Source organism: Oryzias latipes, chromosome 10 (genome assembly GCF_002234675.1).
Source record: "Oryzias latipes chromosome 10, ASM223467v1".
Classification (NCBI taxonomy): Eukaryota; Metazoa; Chordata; class Actinopteri; order Beloniformes; family Adrianichthyidae; genus Oryzias; species Oryzias latipes.
In genome coordinates this window covers 7,274,051-7,292,982 of record NC_019868.2, presented here as the reverse complement: position 1 = coordinate 7,292,982, position 18,932 = coordinate 7,274,051, and the positions used below count along the sequence as shown (strand labels likewise).

The window sequence follows — 18,932 nt, the reverse complement described above, 5'->3', positions numbered from 1 at the left end:
GAGCTCCAGCTTTCCAGGTGACCCCTGACCTGGGCCCTTTGTGGAAGCCCAGCACTGGGCTAAGTGGCGGTTTTGTCAGGGCCTCCAGGCTGAATGGCCACCCCGCTGACAGACACGTTGTATGTCCTCAGCGAGGGTTTTGGAGCAGAGAAATGCTGCTGAGCATTTCTATGAGCAGCTTTGCATTCACAATTTCACTTGCTGCCCTTCTGAAAATGTAATTCAGCAGAAATAAAAACCCTAAATTGCAAATCTTCCACCCGTACAAAAGGACACGTGTTGACGGTCTCCTCTCGTTACATTTCAGTCAATTTTGTCAAATTCTTTAAAAAACAACGTAGCCTGTGTGGCACCAAAATATGCCTAAGGAACACGCATGAGGACGTCCCGACGAGCCTGACAGAGATCAAACTGTTTGTAAAGTCATGGTGTGTGCTTCTCTTCATGCAAGCAAGCAGATGTCATCCAAGTGCTTTAAATCACTGCTAGCACTTCAAAACCACCTTGCTCAAAATGTACATTTCAGCATGTTGGAGCCAAATAAAACACCAACGGGCAGAGCTGCACCTAACAGCTGAGAGTAAAAAAGGAGAGAGAAAAAAGCAGCTTGGCTTTACTGCCCGGTTTTCGTTTGCAGAGCTGATCCAGAGGGTGGATGAATGTGGATCAAACCCACTGAGTCATGTTAGAGTAGTAACATGCAAACCTTTCAGTCTGTTTTCATGAAAGAAACATCTTTTTCAACAACCTTAGCAGACTTACTAATAAAGGCTAATCAAATCCTCTGGAAAAGTTGGATTTTCTGGCCCCGCACTGTAAAAACCAAACTTTTGGAAGTCAAAAGACGCCGGTTTCAAGAAAAATTCCATTATTATCCGTCTTCCAAGAAAGATTTTCATTAGTAAAACAATCTCAGTTTGAGAAAACGTGTTTTGGTCGCTAAAATATTTTTTCTACGGATAAGAATTCTAGGTAAGACAATTTTTCTCACTCCACTGGCAGTTTTTTTTTTTTGCTTATTTAAAGAATGTCTGACCTATTTCTGGGGCCTGTTTTGCAGTATACAGACAGGGACCAGATTTTAGCACAAAGAAGGAACAAAGTCACTGATTTAAAAAAAAATGTGATGCCAAAACTGGATTTTAAGTCTTTAAAATGTTGAGGTCAACCAACTAAACTGTAGAACTTTGCCTTCTGAGCTGAATGCAGTTGAATCATGACTCTTAAGGGACAAACTGACATCTACACTGCAATAATTACATTGTAATATAACAAAAAGACTTGTTTCAGAAAAGTTGTCTCATTTTATGTCTTGCAAGAAAAAAGTCTTAGTGACAAGAACTTTTTCCTTTTTAGTAATTCTTGGTACAACAATTACCCATTGGCAGATATTTTGTTTGAATACTTAAATATAATCTGCCAATGGAGTAAATGTTTTTTACTTATTTCTACGGGGCCTGTTTTAGCATTGTAAATACAAGGATCAGCTATTAGGAACTAACCTAGCTTCACTTTTTTCCTATATATTCTGTGAACAAATTAAAATAAAAGTAAGCAAGGCGGAGAGATTTGCACCTACATGGTACACTGCTCCAATTACTACGTTTTAGAGCTTTAACAAACCCTGACCTCAGTGCCACAACCTTGTCACCTTTTCTACACACCAAACACATCTCCATACCAGCCACCCCCACCCCGCATTACACCCCCCACCCACACACACACACAATGTGTACACAAAACCCAATGCACAGAGAGCGAGGGGTGGCCACAAGCAATGCCCTCCCGCCCCGCCTCGGTTTTCACGGTCAAATCGATGCTAAATTATCCTATAAATTATCTTCCACAGAGCTGGTGTTTTCCCTCAAACCCCACAGAGAAAAGCTGTGGCTTCCTCATCTCTGCTATCAAAGATGAACAAGTCCATAAACGTTCATTTATCCTTCCTCTGTGGTCACGTGTGAATCTGTCTCCCTTGTTGTCTGAGCCCGGATTCCCTCTGAATGAATGTGTGGTTTGTCCTCTGAACTGAAGCTTTGGCCCTTTGTGAAAGTTCTAATTGCCAAAGAAAGCAAGTCATATGAAAGTCAGTAATTAATATACAGACAAATATTTTCCAGAGCTGCCCACGCCTTCCCCTTTCTTTATAAAGGGGTGAGGTAAGAAGGGGGGAAAAGACCTCCAGAGAAATAAAGGTGACGTACAGGAAGTGACTTTTTTTTTCTGTGTCCAGCTGATGTCATTTTACCATGGCGTTTATGTGGGGGACTTGCAGCTGAAAGTGTAGGAGCCACAAAGCTCAAGCCCTCTGCCTGTAGTCCAACACCCGGAGCCCCCGCTCCCCTCTCAACACAAACAGCTTTAATTGACAAAGACAGTATCTGCTGTGTACAAAAGAGCAAGGCGTTTGGAAAGACGGGCTCCGAGGGGCCAAATTCCTGCTGGATTTTCTCGCCTCGCTTCAGGGCAGCTGCAAGGAAAATATCTTGGGAAAAGAGTGGACAAGCCAGCAAAAACAACTTGCTGAACTGCTGTAGTCATCATTTATGGCTCTTGGAAAATGTGGCCCAAACAAAATTCTGCTTCGTTTACATCGAACTTTTAAATTAAAATTAAAGTGATCCCTGCCTGGCAGGAAAATCTGGAGGTCTTCAAAGGAAATGAATGAAAAGCAGAACTCGTAAAGGGTTTCACCTGTGTGCTTCAGCGTCTCTCATCTGCTATTTCATAGGTGTTCAAGAGCATGAAATAAAACCTTGTAAAATGTATTTCTCTGTACTAATGTTGAATGTGGTTGCCAAGGCTTTGCTCTGTGATTGTAATTTTTTGTTTATTAGCTGTCTTCACTTACCTACTGAGCTGAAGAATGTTAAAAAAAAAATCATTTTTTATTTTGAATTAGAAAGAAAATATACAGTAACTACATTAAACAAATTAAAATATGTGATTTTGTCCTTGCTTCATATTTTAAACATTTACTTGTTGGTAAAACATGGATGTGAAACCAGCATTGGTTGATCCATGCAGTCCGGGTTAAATAGGATCTGATAGCCTTGCTTTGAGAACAAATGTCTCTCTTACTTAAACAAATTGCGTGATTTTCCGCGACAAATGTGGACACAGAATGACAGCATGCTCTCTATTACTTCCTTGGAGCCATTCTTTCCGCTGCATCCCCAAAACCATCTGACCTTCCCTGCCCCTGACCACCATGGCCAATCTGTCTTTAATCCACCACCATGTGGAGCTAACCAGGTCACCACGCCTTTGAAGAGGGTCCGGGAGTTTCCAGCTCACCATGGAGAAAGGAGAAGACAACTTTATTATCAGTGAGGGAAAGCGAACAGAGTCCCCACCACCAGACACAACAGGTCAAACCAGGATGTGATTAGAGAGCCTGTAACTCCAGCCGTCACGTCACCGAGACAAGCCGATAACTCATCCAGTCTCAGCAACACAACTGGAACATCTTCTTTTATTGGCATGAAGTTGATTGTTGTCAAGACATGAAACTTTTGGCCTTTTCAATAATTTGATGAAAATGTCTTATCGGCTTCAACTGCCACTGCAAAACGCTCTTGTTTTGCTTCATATCAGGTGCATTTGTGTAAAATTTACTAAGAATGATTATGTAGAAAAAAAACACAGGTGTCATCAACAACAAACAAATAAAAACAAAACTGTACCAATTGAAAGCAGAAACACCAAAACTTCTACTGAAGAAAATAGATTACCTTGGTGTTAAAACCCATTGCATTCTGGGAGGTTTTGTAGAGTTCCGGGTACTTTAGCATGTTCTCTTTTCGGCATGAGCGCTCAAATATTCCCAAAGTTAGAGGAGGCAGAGCAGTGAAGATCTACAGGACAAGACAGATACACAGAAATAAACATTAGTGTTTGTACAAAGTTTTAATACGAGCCCTTTCATTTTAAACCATTTAACTCAATTTACAAGGATTAAAAAAACAGTCTTGCTGACTCTCTTGTTCATTTTTACTACTTTTTCTGTCAATACTGCAACCATATTGCTTCTTTTGTGTCTTTTTGCTCATTTTTGGGGTTTTGGTTGCCGAAATACACAGATGTTGCAGCTTTCTCCTCCTGATTTGTCATGCTTTATTTTTTTTTCTTATTCAATAACCTGTTTGTCAATGAACATCTACAATGGTCTGGACTAAGAGAAAAGCAGAATAGTATTTAAGTCGGGCTAAAGTCTAAGTGGCACTATATTGTTCTGGTTTGCAGCTGGTGAGAAGAGTGATGCCATTGTGCGACTTGGGGCCTCTATGGGTCAATTGAGGTGGGATCCCCACAGTCCATCTGGAGGGGGACGGTGCAGGTCTCAAGTCTGCAGGGCCTGGGGGCTACAGGACACGCTCCACTGGGTTCCTTTCTTATTTACAACCGGCCCCAGCAAGATCTCTATTGAGAGATGGATTTACTCTATTGACTCTAATATGCTATCACTCAGCCACAGAAATGTGCCTAGTTTTTGAAAAAGTCTACACACTGTTAAAGTGTCAGTACTTGTCACACACCTGAGTGAGTGAAAGTCGTTCTCTGCATTTGACCTAACCCTTGCTGGAATGATGAAAAACAGGTGTTACTGTGCTCTGGAACCTTTTGGTGATTTTAACCTCTGAATCCGACAATGGACGCACAACATTGGAATTGGCAGAAAATTGCATTATAAAGGGAACTGTCAGCTTTTGAAGCTTTTAGCTCAAAAGTCTCAACGATTGTAGTTCTGCTTTAACTCTACAATTATGGAAACTCAGCACATCTATGGGTCTGCAAACAGTCAGAGTTATTGGAATTCTGAAAGATAAACAACAGACTTACTATTTGTAATGTTATAAAGCAGCTTCAAAAATATTTACCTTTCACTACAATGAATTAGTAACTACAATTGGAAAAACTTGGTGTCATATCTTTAATAAAGGAAAAACAATTTGTGATAATGGTCATTGGTACTGTCAACCTGTTAGAACATAATATATGCATAATTCCACCACTGTGCATCCTTAAATCCAACCCTTGATGGCAAATATAAAGTATAAAACATAGGAGCATTAAGCCCTATTGCAGATTGTAGTATTATGCAGCTGGGAATCAAACCCATGTCATACCTAAGGGAGGACACTCAAATGGGCATAGTGTGGCATAGTATTTTAGATTGTTTTAGGTTCACTGTGAAATTATTGGACAATAAAATAATATCTTTAAAAATAAAAAGCTGGGATTGTACTAAAAAGATGGATGTTGTGCATTAATTACAAACTTACTAGAGAAAATTAGAAACTAGAAAGAGAAAAGCTTAAAAAGGCCCCAGACTACTAAGAGTTAAAAATGATTATTCGGAAACGTTTCACATTCCTTCAACTTTTATTTTATGTCCATAATCAATCTTTATTAAAATTACTTTGTTTTTAGAAATTCTGAGCAGCCTTGTGGTGATTTTCTCTGTGTTAGTTTCATTTTTTGTGACAAATATGAAAGAAAGAAAAAGCTACATAGTATTTGTCCCTCTGTAACACCCAATGGGACTCCCAACAGCAGAAAGCACTTGCCCCAGCCTGCCTATTGCTTTTTTGATTCCTATGTTGCTTTACTCACCCCACTCACAAAAAAAGCTGTTGTTTTTCCACATTCAACACATAGTTTAGGACACAGGGGGAGTATGGATGTGAATGCGAGTCATAAATACATAGGAACCTTTACAGGATGTTACTACCCTACACACACGATAAATAAATAAAAACAAAGAGCCGTTTTGAGGGATTGCAGGAGTCTCTGTGTCAAACAAAGAATGTGAAGCAAAGTTAGTTCATTAGAGAACAAGGTTTCTCAGACTCACCACATTGTACAAGCCAATGCACCAGCGTTCAAACAGAATCTGACCAGAGAAACCGTTGACAAACGCAAACCAGATCTGAGGAGACACAAAAGAATTGGATCAATGCAGTTAAGTTAGATAACACAATGTAATTTGAAGAGCTATAATTCATCATTTTAGTTGAAGACCACAATGACAAGGACATGGTATTGCTCCAAATACTCTGAACTCTCTTTCCTAAGGTTGCTGACATTTATAAAGTATTTCAGCATGGTTTTGACGATGAAGGATTTTCTCAAAACACAAGAAAAAAGTGCCCCATATATTCTCAAGTTTAGATGTAATTGTTCTTTCAATATCTGCTTTCCATTAGCAACAGGGAGAATGAGTGGTAACCATTATCATATTTGGGCCTCACAATGTGTACAAGCTAAAAAAAAATCCCCTTCTCTGTCTCGCTGGGGCCACAGCAGCTAGGAGAGAAGGACCCACTCACACAACATATACAGACCACAGGGGGAGCCGGCACAGCAGATACTATTAGAACCCACAATATGTAACTGCGATGTGTCCTGCTTCTGAGGCCGTTTGAGTGATGTAATGCAAGAAAGATAATAGCCTTGCTGTTTAACGTTTAGAAATGGAAGGAACTATAATGAATCAGAATGAGAAATGATGAGTTGGAGTTAAAAAAAAAAGTCTACCATTTGTTTATTAAAAAAAGTATGTACCCATACAGTTATACTAATTGATTATCTAGCCATCTATCGATCCATATGTATGCTGTATGACTGAGATTAAGACTAAAGTGACGTGGCAAAATAGACATTTGGATAAAACCTGTCAGATAAAGTAAGCTAGATTTGATCTAAAAACCAATAATACCTCTAACATTTAGAAAGAAACCATCAAACCCAAATGAAATGTATATTGGATTAAATGTATTTCTCCAAGTTTGCCCTGAAAACACAAAAATTGAAGTTGCTAATATGTTGTGAATCAACACCTGAAAGTTGCCGGTGTTGAGAGAGAGGACAGGCTTTAACTTTCACTAAATTGTCAATCGAGTATAAGGGGTGCTGTGTTTTGGCAATGCTTTACCAAAAATTTCCTCGCTTCATTTAACATCATTATGAAGGCATGAACTGCTACAAGTTCTCAGAGAAGGACAAAGCCTGCTGGATGGCCCCACCCGCTGCTGCCACCATCTACGCACCAACACCAGTCCACCTACTGCTCTCTGCTTGTAAATCCTGACTGTTTGTGTGAAAACTAATGGCAGGGGGCAGGTTAATGTCTGAATGCCCAGACCCTGTTCTTCAGATCTTCACAGCAACCTCATCATCAGGTCAGATCCTCCACCCCATCAGGTGTACTTGACTAGGATTTTTTTCCAACATTTCTAAATCATGGAGATTGTGTGTTCTAATGAATACACAATCTCCATCTTCACAGAAAAGCAACAGAACTAAAGCTGTGAACGTGAATTTGTTTAGAAACTCATTCAGACGTGGTTACCGAGGGGTTTTCTGTTGATGAAGCCCAAGTCATGAGGCAGGTTGAAACCATTAGCATAGCTTAAGCAGTGGTGACGAGAAGCTAGTGAGTGGGTCAAACTGCTGAATTAATTACAGATCTGCTCACTGAGAGTCTTTGGACTCATATAGTGTTGTGCTCAGTTAAAAAAAGGCTCCTATTCACAGTGGGCCGTAGCTGCTTCCCTGTGAGTGTTTGGACCTAGTCCTTGGGGACCCAATGGTTCCTCTCTTTCTCCATCTCTTGAAAGACAGATGCATTGATTTGCTCATTAGAGGAAGAACCAGGCAGGCTTTTTCTTTCCTCTTTCTTCTCCTCTTTGAGTGCCACTCAGTGGAGGGGCGTGGCTGGCCTCTCTCCCCGACTGCACTTTGTGAAAACAGTGATGGAGGGAAGCGGCAGCTGAAAACAGAAGGAATGGGCCGGGGCAAGCCAGTAAAAAAGGCTTGAATATTCATCAGCAAAAGAGAAATCACTGATTCTAAGGCTGCTTTAAGGTTGGCAGTGTTGTGTGGATGTGGCAGGGTGATGGGGGTGAACAACAATTGTCTACAACAATGCGAGTCCTGGTACTCGTCTATTTAGCCTAAGCAAGACAGCCCCAGAAAATGATATACAAAGCAAGAATAGAAGAAAGTGTACGATTAAAACGGGGGCTGATAAATATGCTGGAAATATGTTGAGCTATGAACAGAAGACCTTAACTCCGCCGATTAAATCGGTGCAACCGGCTGGCAAAATTCCTCGGCTTTTCCAAGCCGTCTCAGACAACATTGAACTCCGGCGAATGGGCTTTCATGTAATTGCCTCATAAATGCTACTTGTCCATCACCCTCCAGCCCCTTCACCCTGTAGCACCAACAACATGCCAATCAAGCATAAGTGGCCGGCTGCATTTGAATCGTGTTGCTATGGTTCCTCTTACAAAGCCTTCGGAGGCTAAATTCCACTGGTACAATCCTTTTCATGGCTTTGCATAAGTCTCTTAAGAAGTTTTTAAAAAGTCAAAGTTATAAAAAAACCCACTAAAGTCTGTTTTAATGTTAGGTACATGCTTCAAAATTCTTTTACCTCAAGAACAATCTTTTTAAATCTGTCACATTTCTTTAGCAACTATACCTAAAATGTTCAGAAAATGTATGTAAAGAAAAGCTATCCACAACCAAAGACCCTTAAAAAAGTGCGGCCTGTCAATCCTCCGCTGAAGACAGAACCTTGACTTTCCTTTTTTATAATAAACCCTCATTGAATCAAATAAAATCCTCTGTTCCACCAAGACTTCCAAACCAAGCCTACGTTCAAATCTCCGACAATAGTCCCAGGGTTTTTACCTTTTGCAACTAAAAAACCAGAAGGTTGAATGGAAGGAGAAGAAAAGACGCTTTAACGCAGTCTCCCAGCTCTGGCGTTAAACATGCTGAGGGGGACAATGGCAGCTAAAATTCCCATCAATATCCTTGATTCTCTTCATACAAGGTTAGACTAAAAGTTAAAGAGAAAAACACGAGTGTTCAAAAGTAAACCTATTAGTGGAACACATGCTGCTTTTGCTCAGATGTCTGGGTAGCAGCGTGTTACATGTCAGGGTCTGTCACACTGGGGAAATCTGGAATAGTCAAGAGGCCAAGCAGCATAGAAATGTTCCTTTATTCAGATTCAGCTCAATGAAGGAGCGTGATGGGGGGGTTTGGTTTTTAGAGAGGAACAAAGGGTGAACAAGAAGGACCTTCACCACAATCAGTGCCACAGATGCTGTCCAGCTCCAGACGAGGTTTCAGTTCAACGCTTAAGTCCTACTCCCATCATCCTTTGATCTATTTTAAAAGAGTTCCCAGTAGCGTTTTAAAAAATGTAAATAAAAATAAGTCGTTTTCTAAGACAGTTTCTACAGAGCAGCAGCCGTTCATTAGAAATTCATCTCTGAGTCGTGGACGGGTCAGTTGGTGTGGAGTAAGCCTGTCTCCCCTTCCCATCATCCATCAGTTTATGTGCTCTCCTTCTAGCCTCACCCACCCAACCAAACATTACCGGTGAGCAATATTTGAGCTATCCAGTTGTGCAGTTTTGATCCAGATGCCAGCTCAGATGAGGAAAACAAAGACGTACATGAATCTATTTGTCTGCAAGTGGATTCATCAGAATGGAGCAGAGCAGGGAGCTTGTGGCCCGCAGTAGTAACTTGTACGTCACACTTGCAAGCTTTTTGCTACACAACTTTTGCAACTGTTCCTGGTTCACAATTTATTAAATAAGGAAATGTGCAGAAATGCAATTTTTTGGTTGATTTTCTTTATACATTTCCTCCATCATGAGAAAAAGGCAACAGGAACATGTTAAAAACACCAAAATCACCACTTTCATCTGAGTGCATCGTCAAAGAGCAGCTGCGTCTGGTTCAACAGTGTACCTGACTGATTTGATTCCAGGCCCCCTCAACACACTGATTTATGTTTTTATCTAAGTAAAGATCAAACATATATCTGTGTATAAATCAAGTGTTGTCATTTCCTAAATATGAGATGAATGAAGTTTGCACATAAAACCAGAAACATTTATTTAATGGTGCGAGGGTTGAAATTAAATGAGCTGAAAATATCATTTGGTCTACTATTTCTTGTACCTGGCTGCTACTTAACCTTATCTGGCGAAGGGCGGAATAACAGAGATGAACTGAATTAAAAGAGAAAATGATAAAAAGCTTTTTCTTTTACTTCAGTCACAAGCAGACAAGCTGGAATGTTGAAGGTAGCCAACTGATTTTTCATGGATCATAAAATGGATTGAGGATGAAAAAAGACATGAGCGGTCAGATGTCATCGGGTGGGATTAGCAAAGCAGTATTTTTTTCTAAACGATCATATTTCAGATACAGATTATGTATGGAATGTTCTCTACTCACGAAAGAAGACACACCGGCAAAAAAATAAATCAGTTTTTCTTTTCTTATTACAATCCCACTCGTCTTTTTTATATGTCTACAGCAAAAAAATAAAACGTCTTTGTACAGTTTAAACACAAGACAAATGTAAGTACATTATGTTGATATGACAATCCCACCACATATTATCAGGATAAGTGGAAGGCATGTACTGATGCTGCACTGGTTCACAACAATGTTTTCTAACTTGACTGACCCTAAAGGAATGAGAACTTGGTCATCTGCATTTGATCATGTTCTCAAAAAAGGGCCAACTCTGGAAGTCCTATGGAGTTGTCCTTTTCAAAAGAAAAGAAAAGGATTGATCCAACCCAACTGGTAGAATTCTACCTGATGACACATGAACATTAGAGAAGCAATAATTTTAAATTAAATTTATGAGGGAGAAATAAAGCAGGCTTACAATGCTGCAGCATGCAGACTTTAAAGGCGTCTGCGTTACTGAAGTATTTATTATGATGACAAGTACTTTAATTGAGACACAGACACGCTAAACCAAGGCCAAGAGACGTTTAAACTTCCTAAGTCTAAGGTTTCAGCTATAAACTGCTAATATGAAGTAAGATATTAAAAATTAAAGATTATCATACCAGCCTTTAATTTACACTTAAATGAAAAAATAAACTCTTTGAGACACAGAATGATTAAACGCACGAGTTAAAATCCTTCACATGACTGGGACAGAGCTTAAGTTGATCGTCTATAGATCAAAACATCTGAACTCCAGCAGTGCTGAAAGGAAGCACTTAGACTCTTGGTTACAGCTCCGAGGCAGCTATCTGCACCAGCTCTGCTATCAGTCAAATACCATCGAAGCGTGTGCACACCATCAAACCCATGCTGGAGAGAGTAGAACTGCACAGCTCTCAGGGCCTGGCGTACATGCCGGCTTCAGGAAAACCACATCAACATTGGGGGAAAAACTGCTTTAACTTCTGTTTCGGAGAAAGCAAATGCAAAAAGAATCAACTGGAAATCAAGTATGGATTGGAAGACTTTACCACAGAAATAACAAAAGCCATCTTCTTGTGAGAAAATAACTGTAAATTGAGCAGATAGGAAGTCCAAATCCTGTTTTCCAGTGAATTCTACATGAACTTCCATTCATCACACACGTCAAAATTCTACCAGCTCATCCAGGAGATGCATTAAAAGGCTGTGAACACGGAAACTTAACAAAAAAAAATTTCTGTCCTTAAAGACCTATTCAAATTATGCCTTATAAAAGTGTTCCCAGTGGTCTTTTAATTATGATTATCCTGTTTTTGACCAAAATCAATAAACCTGTATCGTTTTCTAGGACATCATTTCTGCAGAGCAGCAGGAGTTCATCAGAAATTTGCCTCAGAATTGTCGGCAGGGCTGTTGGGGAAAAGCCACGCTGCCTGCTTTTCCATCACCCGTAACTGAGAACTCTCTGTTTACACGCACTTCTATTAGCTTAGAGCCCCTTACATCTCCAACCTAACATTTTCGGTGCAACAGAAATGGTGAGCAATATTGGAGCTATTAAGCCGTCTAGTTTTGACCCAGATTCCAGCTCAGACGAGGAAAACAAAGGCGTTCATGGATCTAGTCGTCTACAAGTAGATGCATCAAAATGGAGCAGAGCAGGGAGCTTGTGGCCCAGCCAGTGTCATTTCTGCACCACAAGTGCAATCTTTTTCAAAATGGCATTTTTTCATCTACTCCTGATTCACAATGATTTAAATAAAATACCCTGCAATTCCATTTTTAGCTTTATTTTCCTAATCTACAGTATGTCCTCCAGGATCAGAAAAATGCCACAATAACATGTTAAAGACAACAAAAACGCAATTTAAAAAAAAATTGAAAATGATCTCAATTAACAGGTAATGTGGAGGGGAAAACCTATTTGTCTTTCACATCTGGTTTATAGTAGAACACCTCTTTTCCATGATACTCACCTCAATAATGTAGAGAACAATGTTCTTGTAGAAGCAGTACAGGATGCACTTGGCCACGCGGTTGTAATTCCAGGCTCCATGGACAAGCAGCAGATTCTTCAAGTATTTGAACTGTGTGGGAGAGAGAACATGGAGGGAAACGACATGATGAATGAAGAGCGCATGCACGAGTACAGAGGGCTGGGAAATTATTACTGATAATCGGAGATCAGCGTTGAAACATTAAAGCAGTAAAAGGAACTTAAGGTTAAAGAACATTTATTTCTTTAAATTCCTGCAGAGCAGCTAAGGAATAATGAGGTACTTTGGTCATATCGCTCCCCCAACACATTCCAGAAATGTCCCTGCACAGACTGTGGAGCCAACATCTCAGCTACTGCAATTAAAGAGGGTTTGTACTGTATTATACCATGGTCAATTCTGATTGGCTGCTGGGCGTGGATTAAAAAGGGATAATCCACAGAGATAATGCACACCTAAAAATGAAGTTCTGGTCACGAATCTCAAATGTTCTGTATCACTTTGCTGGCTTCTTAAAAACTAACTTTAGCTTCATCCTCCGGACAAAAACAAGCGGTAAGAGGTGAACTACCTCTCTGAGTTGATGTTTATTTAACCCATCGAGATGATCAGCATATATATAACTTTACTTTGACGCTGCAATTGAGGTCGGTGCTGGCTCAGTGGTGGGTTGTCATGTTACGCACTTCATGGAAGCAACCATCCTCCGCTTCATGACGGAAAATTTCTGAAATTTCGCACTTTGTCGGCCATTATCTCCTACATAATAGACTGTACAGGGGCTTCAAAATTATGATTTTATTTAGGGTAGCTTCTAAAATTCATTTTTCTGTCTGATCTCTGTAATAAAATCTAAAGACAAATCCTTTTATAGAAACGTCAGAAATGTTCTTCGAGAATCTGAGATAAGAATCAACACTGTTCCACTTTTTTTTTTTTTAGACATTATGTAAGTTATATTTGTGTAGAACTGGGTCCAACATTTTAAACTGTTTATTAGATATTGAGGCTACGCTGAAAAAAAGCCTCTCGACTAAAATGCACAAATAAAATTTGTTTGATTTATTTAGCTGTTCTTTTGTGGGTAAAGGCAGGGATTTGTTTGCAGCCAAACTTTACGTCACCCTAAAAAGTTAGTCCCTGCTTCAAAATTCTTTTAGCATTTATTTTTGGCTATAACGGTTTTGTTTTAAGGTCCCACTCCAATCATCTTCTGATCTATTTTAAAAGCGTTCCAAGTGGTCTTTTAATTATGATTATGCTGTTTTTTCAGTAAAAATCAAAAGACCTGTGTCGTTTTCCAGAACATAACTACTTCAGAGTGGCAGCTGTTAATTAAAAATTCCCCTCTGAGTTGTGGGAGAGACAATTGGTGCTCCCTGCTTCACTCCCCTGGACTGAAGCAGGTACCGCCATTTTTTATTCTTTACATAACAAATACAGTCTTTTTTAAACTGCATTTTTTCGTCTGCTCCGGATTGCCAACAATTTGAAAAAATAAATACTCAGAAATGTAACTTTGAGCTTAATTTTCTCCACCCTCAGAAAAATGCCTCAAAAACACGGTAAAAGCACCAAAAATGCAATTTTTTAGATGCACTTAAAAGTTCCATATTGATATCTTATTTTGAAATGCCTCGTGGAAATGATCAGGACAACAGGTCTAGAACAGGATCTGGAGATGCAAGCTGCAAGGTTTTTGGTGAGGCACCTCTTTTTGTATCTTTTGCAATACTTTATTGAGATATAATAGAGAGAACAACAGTGTAGAGTGATGGCTTCTGGGCACTCATCAATAGCTTCTTTCTCTTCTCACTCAATACAAAGCAAGAGCACAAAATGGATTAAACAAATCTGGACAAAAGAAGAAAAATTAAAATAAAAACTGACGAACATGAAAGTTTTCCCTGTATAAATAGATTTGCAGGTTTTGAGGAGTTCTACTATGTTTTGTGAGAAAAACAGTATATATTTGATTGGAAAGCTTGCTCATATTTAGCCTCAGCTCAGAGGACTGGGCCCATGTTGTGTTATCCTGGATTGGGTAGATCAAACATATGTTAAAACAGAGCAAAGCTGGTGATGGACAGACTGCAGACGCGGCTTGTCCTGAAGCCTCTTAACTCCACACTTACTGCAGCAGATAACAGTTCTTATGGATGAAATCACACAAACTGGCAACTTAAGAGACCTGCAACAAGGAATTCATCTGACACCCATCATCACATCACCACACTACAAGCACAGGGTAAGAAAGAAAGGGACGTGATTGAAACAACTTTTTGCAGTAGCCTCAAATACAATTTTTGAAAGAATGTCGTGGCTCTTCACAGAATTGGAAAAGCTAAGAAGAAAGCGTGCCGCAGCTTTCCCATACTCTGAAGCCTTTCGGCTGTAACAGAGACAGGACGCAGAGAGCTTTGTGTTGTTTAACGCAGCAATGAACGGGAACTGCATGCTTTTGTTGGAAGAAACATATCGCATATCGACGCAGAGTTTCAGACTAACTGGTTACTAGGATCTAAATCCATGTTTTAGTAACAGTTTGCCCCAGTCCGTTTGTGAACAGTGATGTTGGGAGTCAGGTGTCACCAGGTGCTTGTTTTACAGGTGTAACACCACTTCACTGTGTAAGCCCAGGCTCTCCCTGACAAATGAACCATTGTTACCTCAGAACAATGTGCCAAGCTATCAACTGCACATCATTCCTCTAAAAGGACAGTGACAGGAGGGACGCTGCTGTGCTGCACCGAGTACAGTGCACAGTGAAGTTTGTGAAAATGTCACTTTAAATCAAGTCTAACTGAAGTGTTGAAAAATATATGTTGGCCCCACATCCAATTGAAAAAGTTACTTATTTCAAATTGCCTCTGGAAAAGTCTGTACTTAGCCACAAATGAGTGCGACTGGGCCCTCACGCTCACCTGTGCAATGGAGTAGTCAGAGGAGTTTGCGGCCTGCAGACCTTCGTTCCCAGAGATTCCCACACCGACATGAGCCGTTTGGATCATTCCCACATCGTTGGCACCATCACCGATGGCGAGCGTGATCACCTTCACCTGCTTCTTTACCATCTCAACCACCTCTGATTTCTGGAGAGGAGAGACTCTGAAAAAGATTAGAAACTGTCAAAACGAACGCACAGCTTATCCAAAACTAAATCCATCAAAAGAGCCTAGTGTTAAAGCTCTTTCAGCTTTCATTTGAAATCTTTAAAGTTAATTGACATCCAATGACTTTTTAAAAATATTCAGATTATAGCAGTTTAATACAAAAAAAGATTGGGCATTGCAAGTCACGAGATTTTTACTTCTTGATATTACAAACCGAATCCCAGAGAAGCGTAGTCTTTTTTTTTTTTTTTGCCTGAATTGAGTAAAACTTAAAGACTTTCAAATTAAATACAAATATATTTTAAAGAATGATTTCATGATGTTGAATCTCTTTTTTCAGATCAGTCTTTCAGATGTCTGAGCGACTACCCACAAAGTTACTCTGTCTACCCATGGAACACTGTCTTTTTGGATCATTTTTACACAGGACTATATCATTGCTAGCTGTGGACATTTTCCAGAACTTTTTAGTATTATCACTGACACAGTCATTGTAATGGACAGTGCAGCATCGCTTTAGGGCAGGGCTGCTGAACTCCAGGACGAGGATCCTGCTTGTTTTTGTTTTATTTTGTTTTAGAAACCCAGCCCTTCCTGCTATCTTGTTCAGGTGTGTTTGGCCGATAAGAAGCTAAAATGGTAAGCTAATTGGAAAACATGTGAGACACAAGTTCCCTAAGCCTGGACTTGGACCCAACACCAATCTTTAGGTATGTTCACCTGTGCATAGATTACTTCAGTTTTACTGAATCTATAGAGGATATTCTGAACTGTAGCTGCTGAGATTTAAAAAAGGCTTTATAGTTGAATAAATATATTCATGTTTTACATTATTTGACTATTTTTCTACCCACTTTTTTTTTGTAACCCCTTTACTTCTCAGAAGATGCCTTCAAAACATCATTTTTAAATGTAGTCAAATGATAGTTCAACATCTCTTGCTGTCTAATATTCTTGGACTATTAAGCTTTTTATGCAGCTTGTTGCCCTATCCAGCTCCTGTGACCTGAAGCAGACATCACAATTGAAATGAGTTCATTTGGTGGATGGAGGTGCAAAAATGTTCATTTCAAACATCTATTATCCAAGTCCTGATGGAATAAAAATGTTTTCTCGCCGTATTTAAACGTTGATTTAGTTTTTATTCTATGTAACTCATTAGGCATTTGAGGCTTGGATTTTAATTCTCCAGCAATGGTAAGGTGGTGCTCAGCCTTGATGTAGTTGATGATTGTAAAACAGAAATAAATGAAGCTGGTTGACACAACAACATTGACAAGACTTCCAAGTATGTCTGCAAGCTACCACTCTTATTTTGAAGTCTCACTTTGAGAAATCTTAATTAAAAAATACATTTTCTAATTTATATTGTAGACTTTCTGTCTGAAAGCAAAGCTGACAACACCAGTCCTTGTTTTTCATGGCAGTTGTGTTAAAAGCTGCATATCTGTCCTTAGTTGTTAGGCTTTCAACGTTTGAAGTTTAGGATTCCTCTGTAATGTTTTGGTGTAGTTTAGAGTCCACAGATGAAAAAAAAAGAAAAAAAACTAATGCAGATCTTAGTATGGAGTACTGTCATGGCACATCAAGCCCTGCATTTGTTGTGAAAATGTGCTGCCTAAAGCTCTGTCAGGGTTGCTAAACTTAGAGGCACTTTCTAAAGTTTATGTAGTTTGGGCAGGTCACCAGAATACTTTCATAATGTTTAAACTTTCCATTTTAATTTTTTAGGTTGATACTTGAAAGCTGGGAGTGTAGCAGAGTTTTCATTTCTTCTTCACCCTGTTATTTTGGCAGAAATTTCTGACATTCAGGTAATTTTACAATAAATTCAAAGCTTTTGGTGAGACAGCACAGGCTCAAGATCGACTGCTTGACTTTTGGACTTTTGTCAAACGGGGTTTTTTACGACAATTTGTTATTACATTTTAAAAATCTATCAGTAGCCACACGTGTCCTTGAATGCCCTCCTTGTTCTTGTCTGTTGTGTCTCACGTTTAGTTGATTGCTTTGAGAATAAATCCTACCTGCAGCATATCACAGCTTTACAGGACAAGGCCAGATCCAGGAAGTACTGGCGCACTCCGAAGGTAAGAGCATATTTAAGAGTTTTCCCATCAATTATGAGAGCAAAATCATTGTCCTTGTAGAGAGCATCTCCCAGCATTCCACAGTGGTAGCTCAGCGTTTCCCTTGTTACCTGTTTAAAAAAAAAACACACACACATTTTGCTTAGATCTGCAGTAAACGTTTCCCGAGTCTTAAGATTAAGAAAATTTGATTGATAAAGAAATATGTGCTTGTCCAGGCAAACTGGCTTACAGAAGCTTGTTTCCGATGATAAACACACAGAAAGTGTAATGACAAAACTTAAAAGGTGTAAATGAGCAGCAAAAAAGAAAAAAATCAAACTAAACAAAAACACCAACAATTATTTGTTTTGTGTCCTCTTGGTGTCTGCAGACGTCTTGGAGATTTCTCAATACTGACAGATGTATAAAACCCATCATTCCAAACTCAGCAAACCAAAATCCACAAAAAGTGTCCAACTTGTAGAAGAAATACTTTTTGATGTAAGATTTTGTTAAAGGTTAAAGCTTTCACAATAACTTCTCTGCAGATCAGGAATATTTTTTTTCTGCATAGTCTGACTTAAACCTGACTTGTCTGCATATTCTATGAATATGGGGGGACAAACTAGACTACAGGTCTAAGTCATGGACTTGAGCACAACCCCTTTTCCCTTTTTGACCACCACATCATACACCAGTAAGCCTTCAGGCTGCAGGCCTTGAGGCGGCGGACAGCTTTAAGCACCTGGGTGCTCATTTTAGCACTACAGTTGTTGTTCACCTTTCGACATATCCCTTCATAGGTCGCCATGTCCTGTACAAGAAGAACAAAGGTTCCCACCACCTTCTGAGGAGACTGAGGTCCTTTGGAGTGTGCAAGTCCCTCTTATAGACTTTCTACAACTCTGTGGTAACCTCGGCTATACACTCCGCTTAGCTCTGCAGGGGAGTAGGCAGCACAGACAGAGACCGAAAGAGACTGAACAAGCTAGTAAAGAGGACCAGCTCTATTCTGGGATTTCCATTAGACCATTGAGGAGGAGGGCGGGATGACATCCATCTTGGACAAAACCTCTAATCCATGTCATCAGACGGTGGAGATGCTGAGCAGCATAAAGCAAACTGTGTAAGAAGGAGCGACACTACAGGTCTATTATTCCAGCTGTTAGACTGTACAATGAAACAGTCTCACTACAAATGCAAAATAATAGTTTAGTGTTGATAATATATTCACTCCACAACTGTTTTCTGGTGCTGGTATTTTTTCAATGTATGTACATTATTAGTAATTATAGATTTTGTTTAACTTTTGGCCTCTAAAATTTTGCACATTTTTAAATTTCTGTTTTTTGCGACTTCCTGTTTGTCCACAAAGTTCTAACAATTGAATTTCCCCACTGAGGGATCGATAAACGCAGTCTCATAATTTTTCCTAATTTTCTTAGCCAAAGTCTGCATGTTTGTGGTGAAGTTGCTTTGCTTGGTCAC

General features: G+C 39.6%; 1 protein-coding gene across 7 annotated transcripts in view; it reads right to left on the bottom strand.

The window, feature by feature from the left end:
• The window catches only part of atp8a1 (ATPase phospholipid transporting 8A1), a 116,863-nt gene that overhangs the window by 23,546 nt on the left and 74,385 nt on the right, over window positions 1-18,932 (bottom strand). For all 7 annotated transcript variants that reach the window (XR_002873940.1, XM_023958983.1, XM_023958985.1 and 4 more), the window contains 5 exons: window positions 17,400-17,572; window positions 15,184-15,367; window positions 12,239-12,349; window positions 5,858-5,932; window positions 3,735-3,857 (listed from right to left, as the gene is read on the bottom strand). Coding sequence is in view for 6 of the 7 variants with exons in the window: in XM_023958983.1 (XP_023814751.1) it covers window positions 3,735-3,857; window positions 5,858-5,932; window positions 12,239-12,349; window positions 15,184-15,367; window positions 17,400-17,572 (666 nt within the window). In the remaining variant the exon portion in view is untranslated. The remainder of the gene's footprint in view (window positions 1-3,734; window positions 3,858-5,857; window positions 5,933-12,238; window positions 12,350-15,183; window positions 15,368-17,399; window positions 17,573-18,932) is intronic.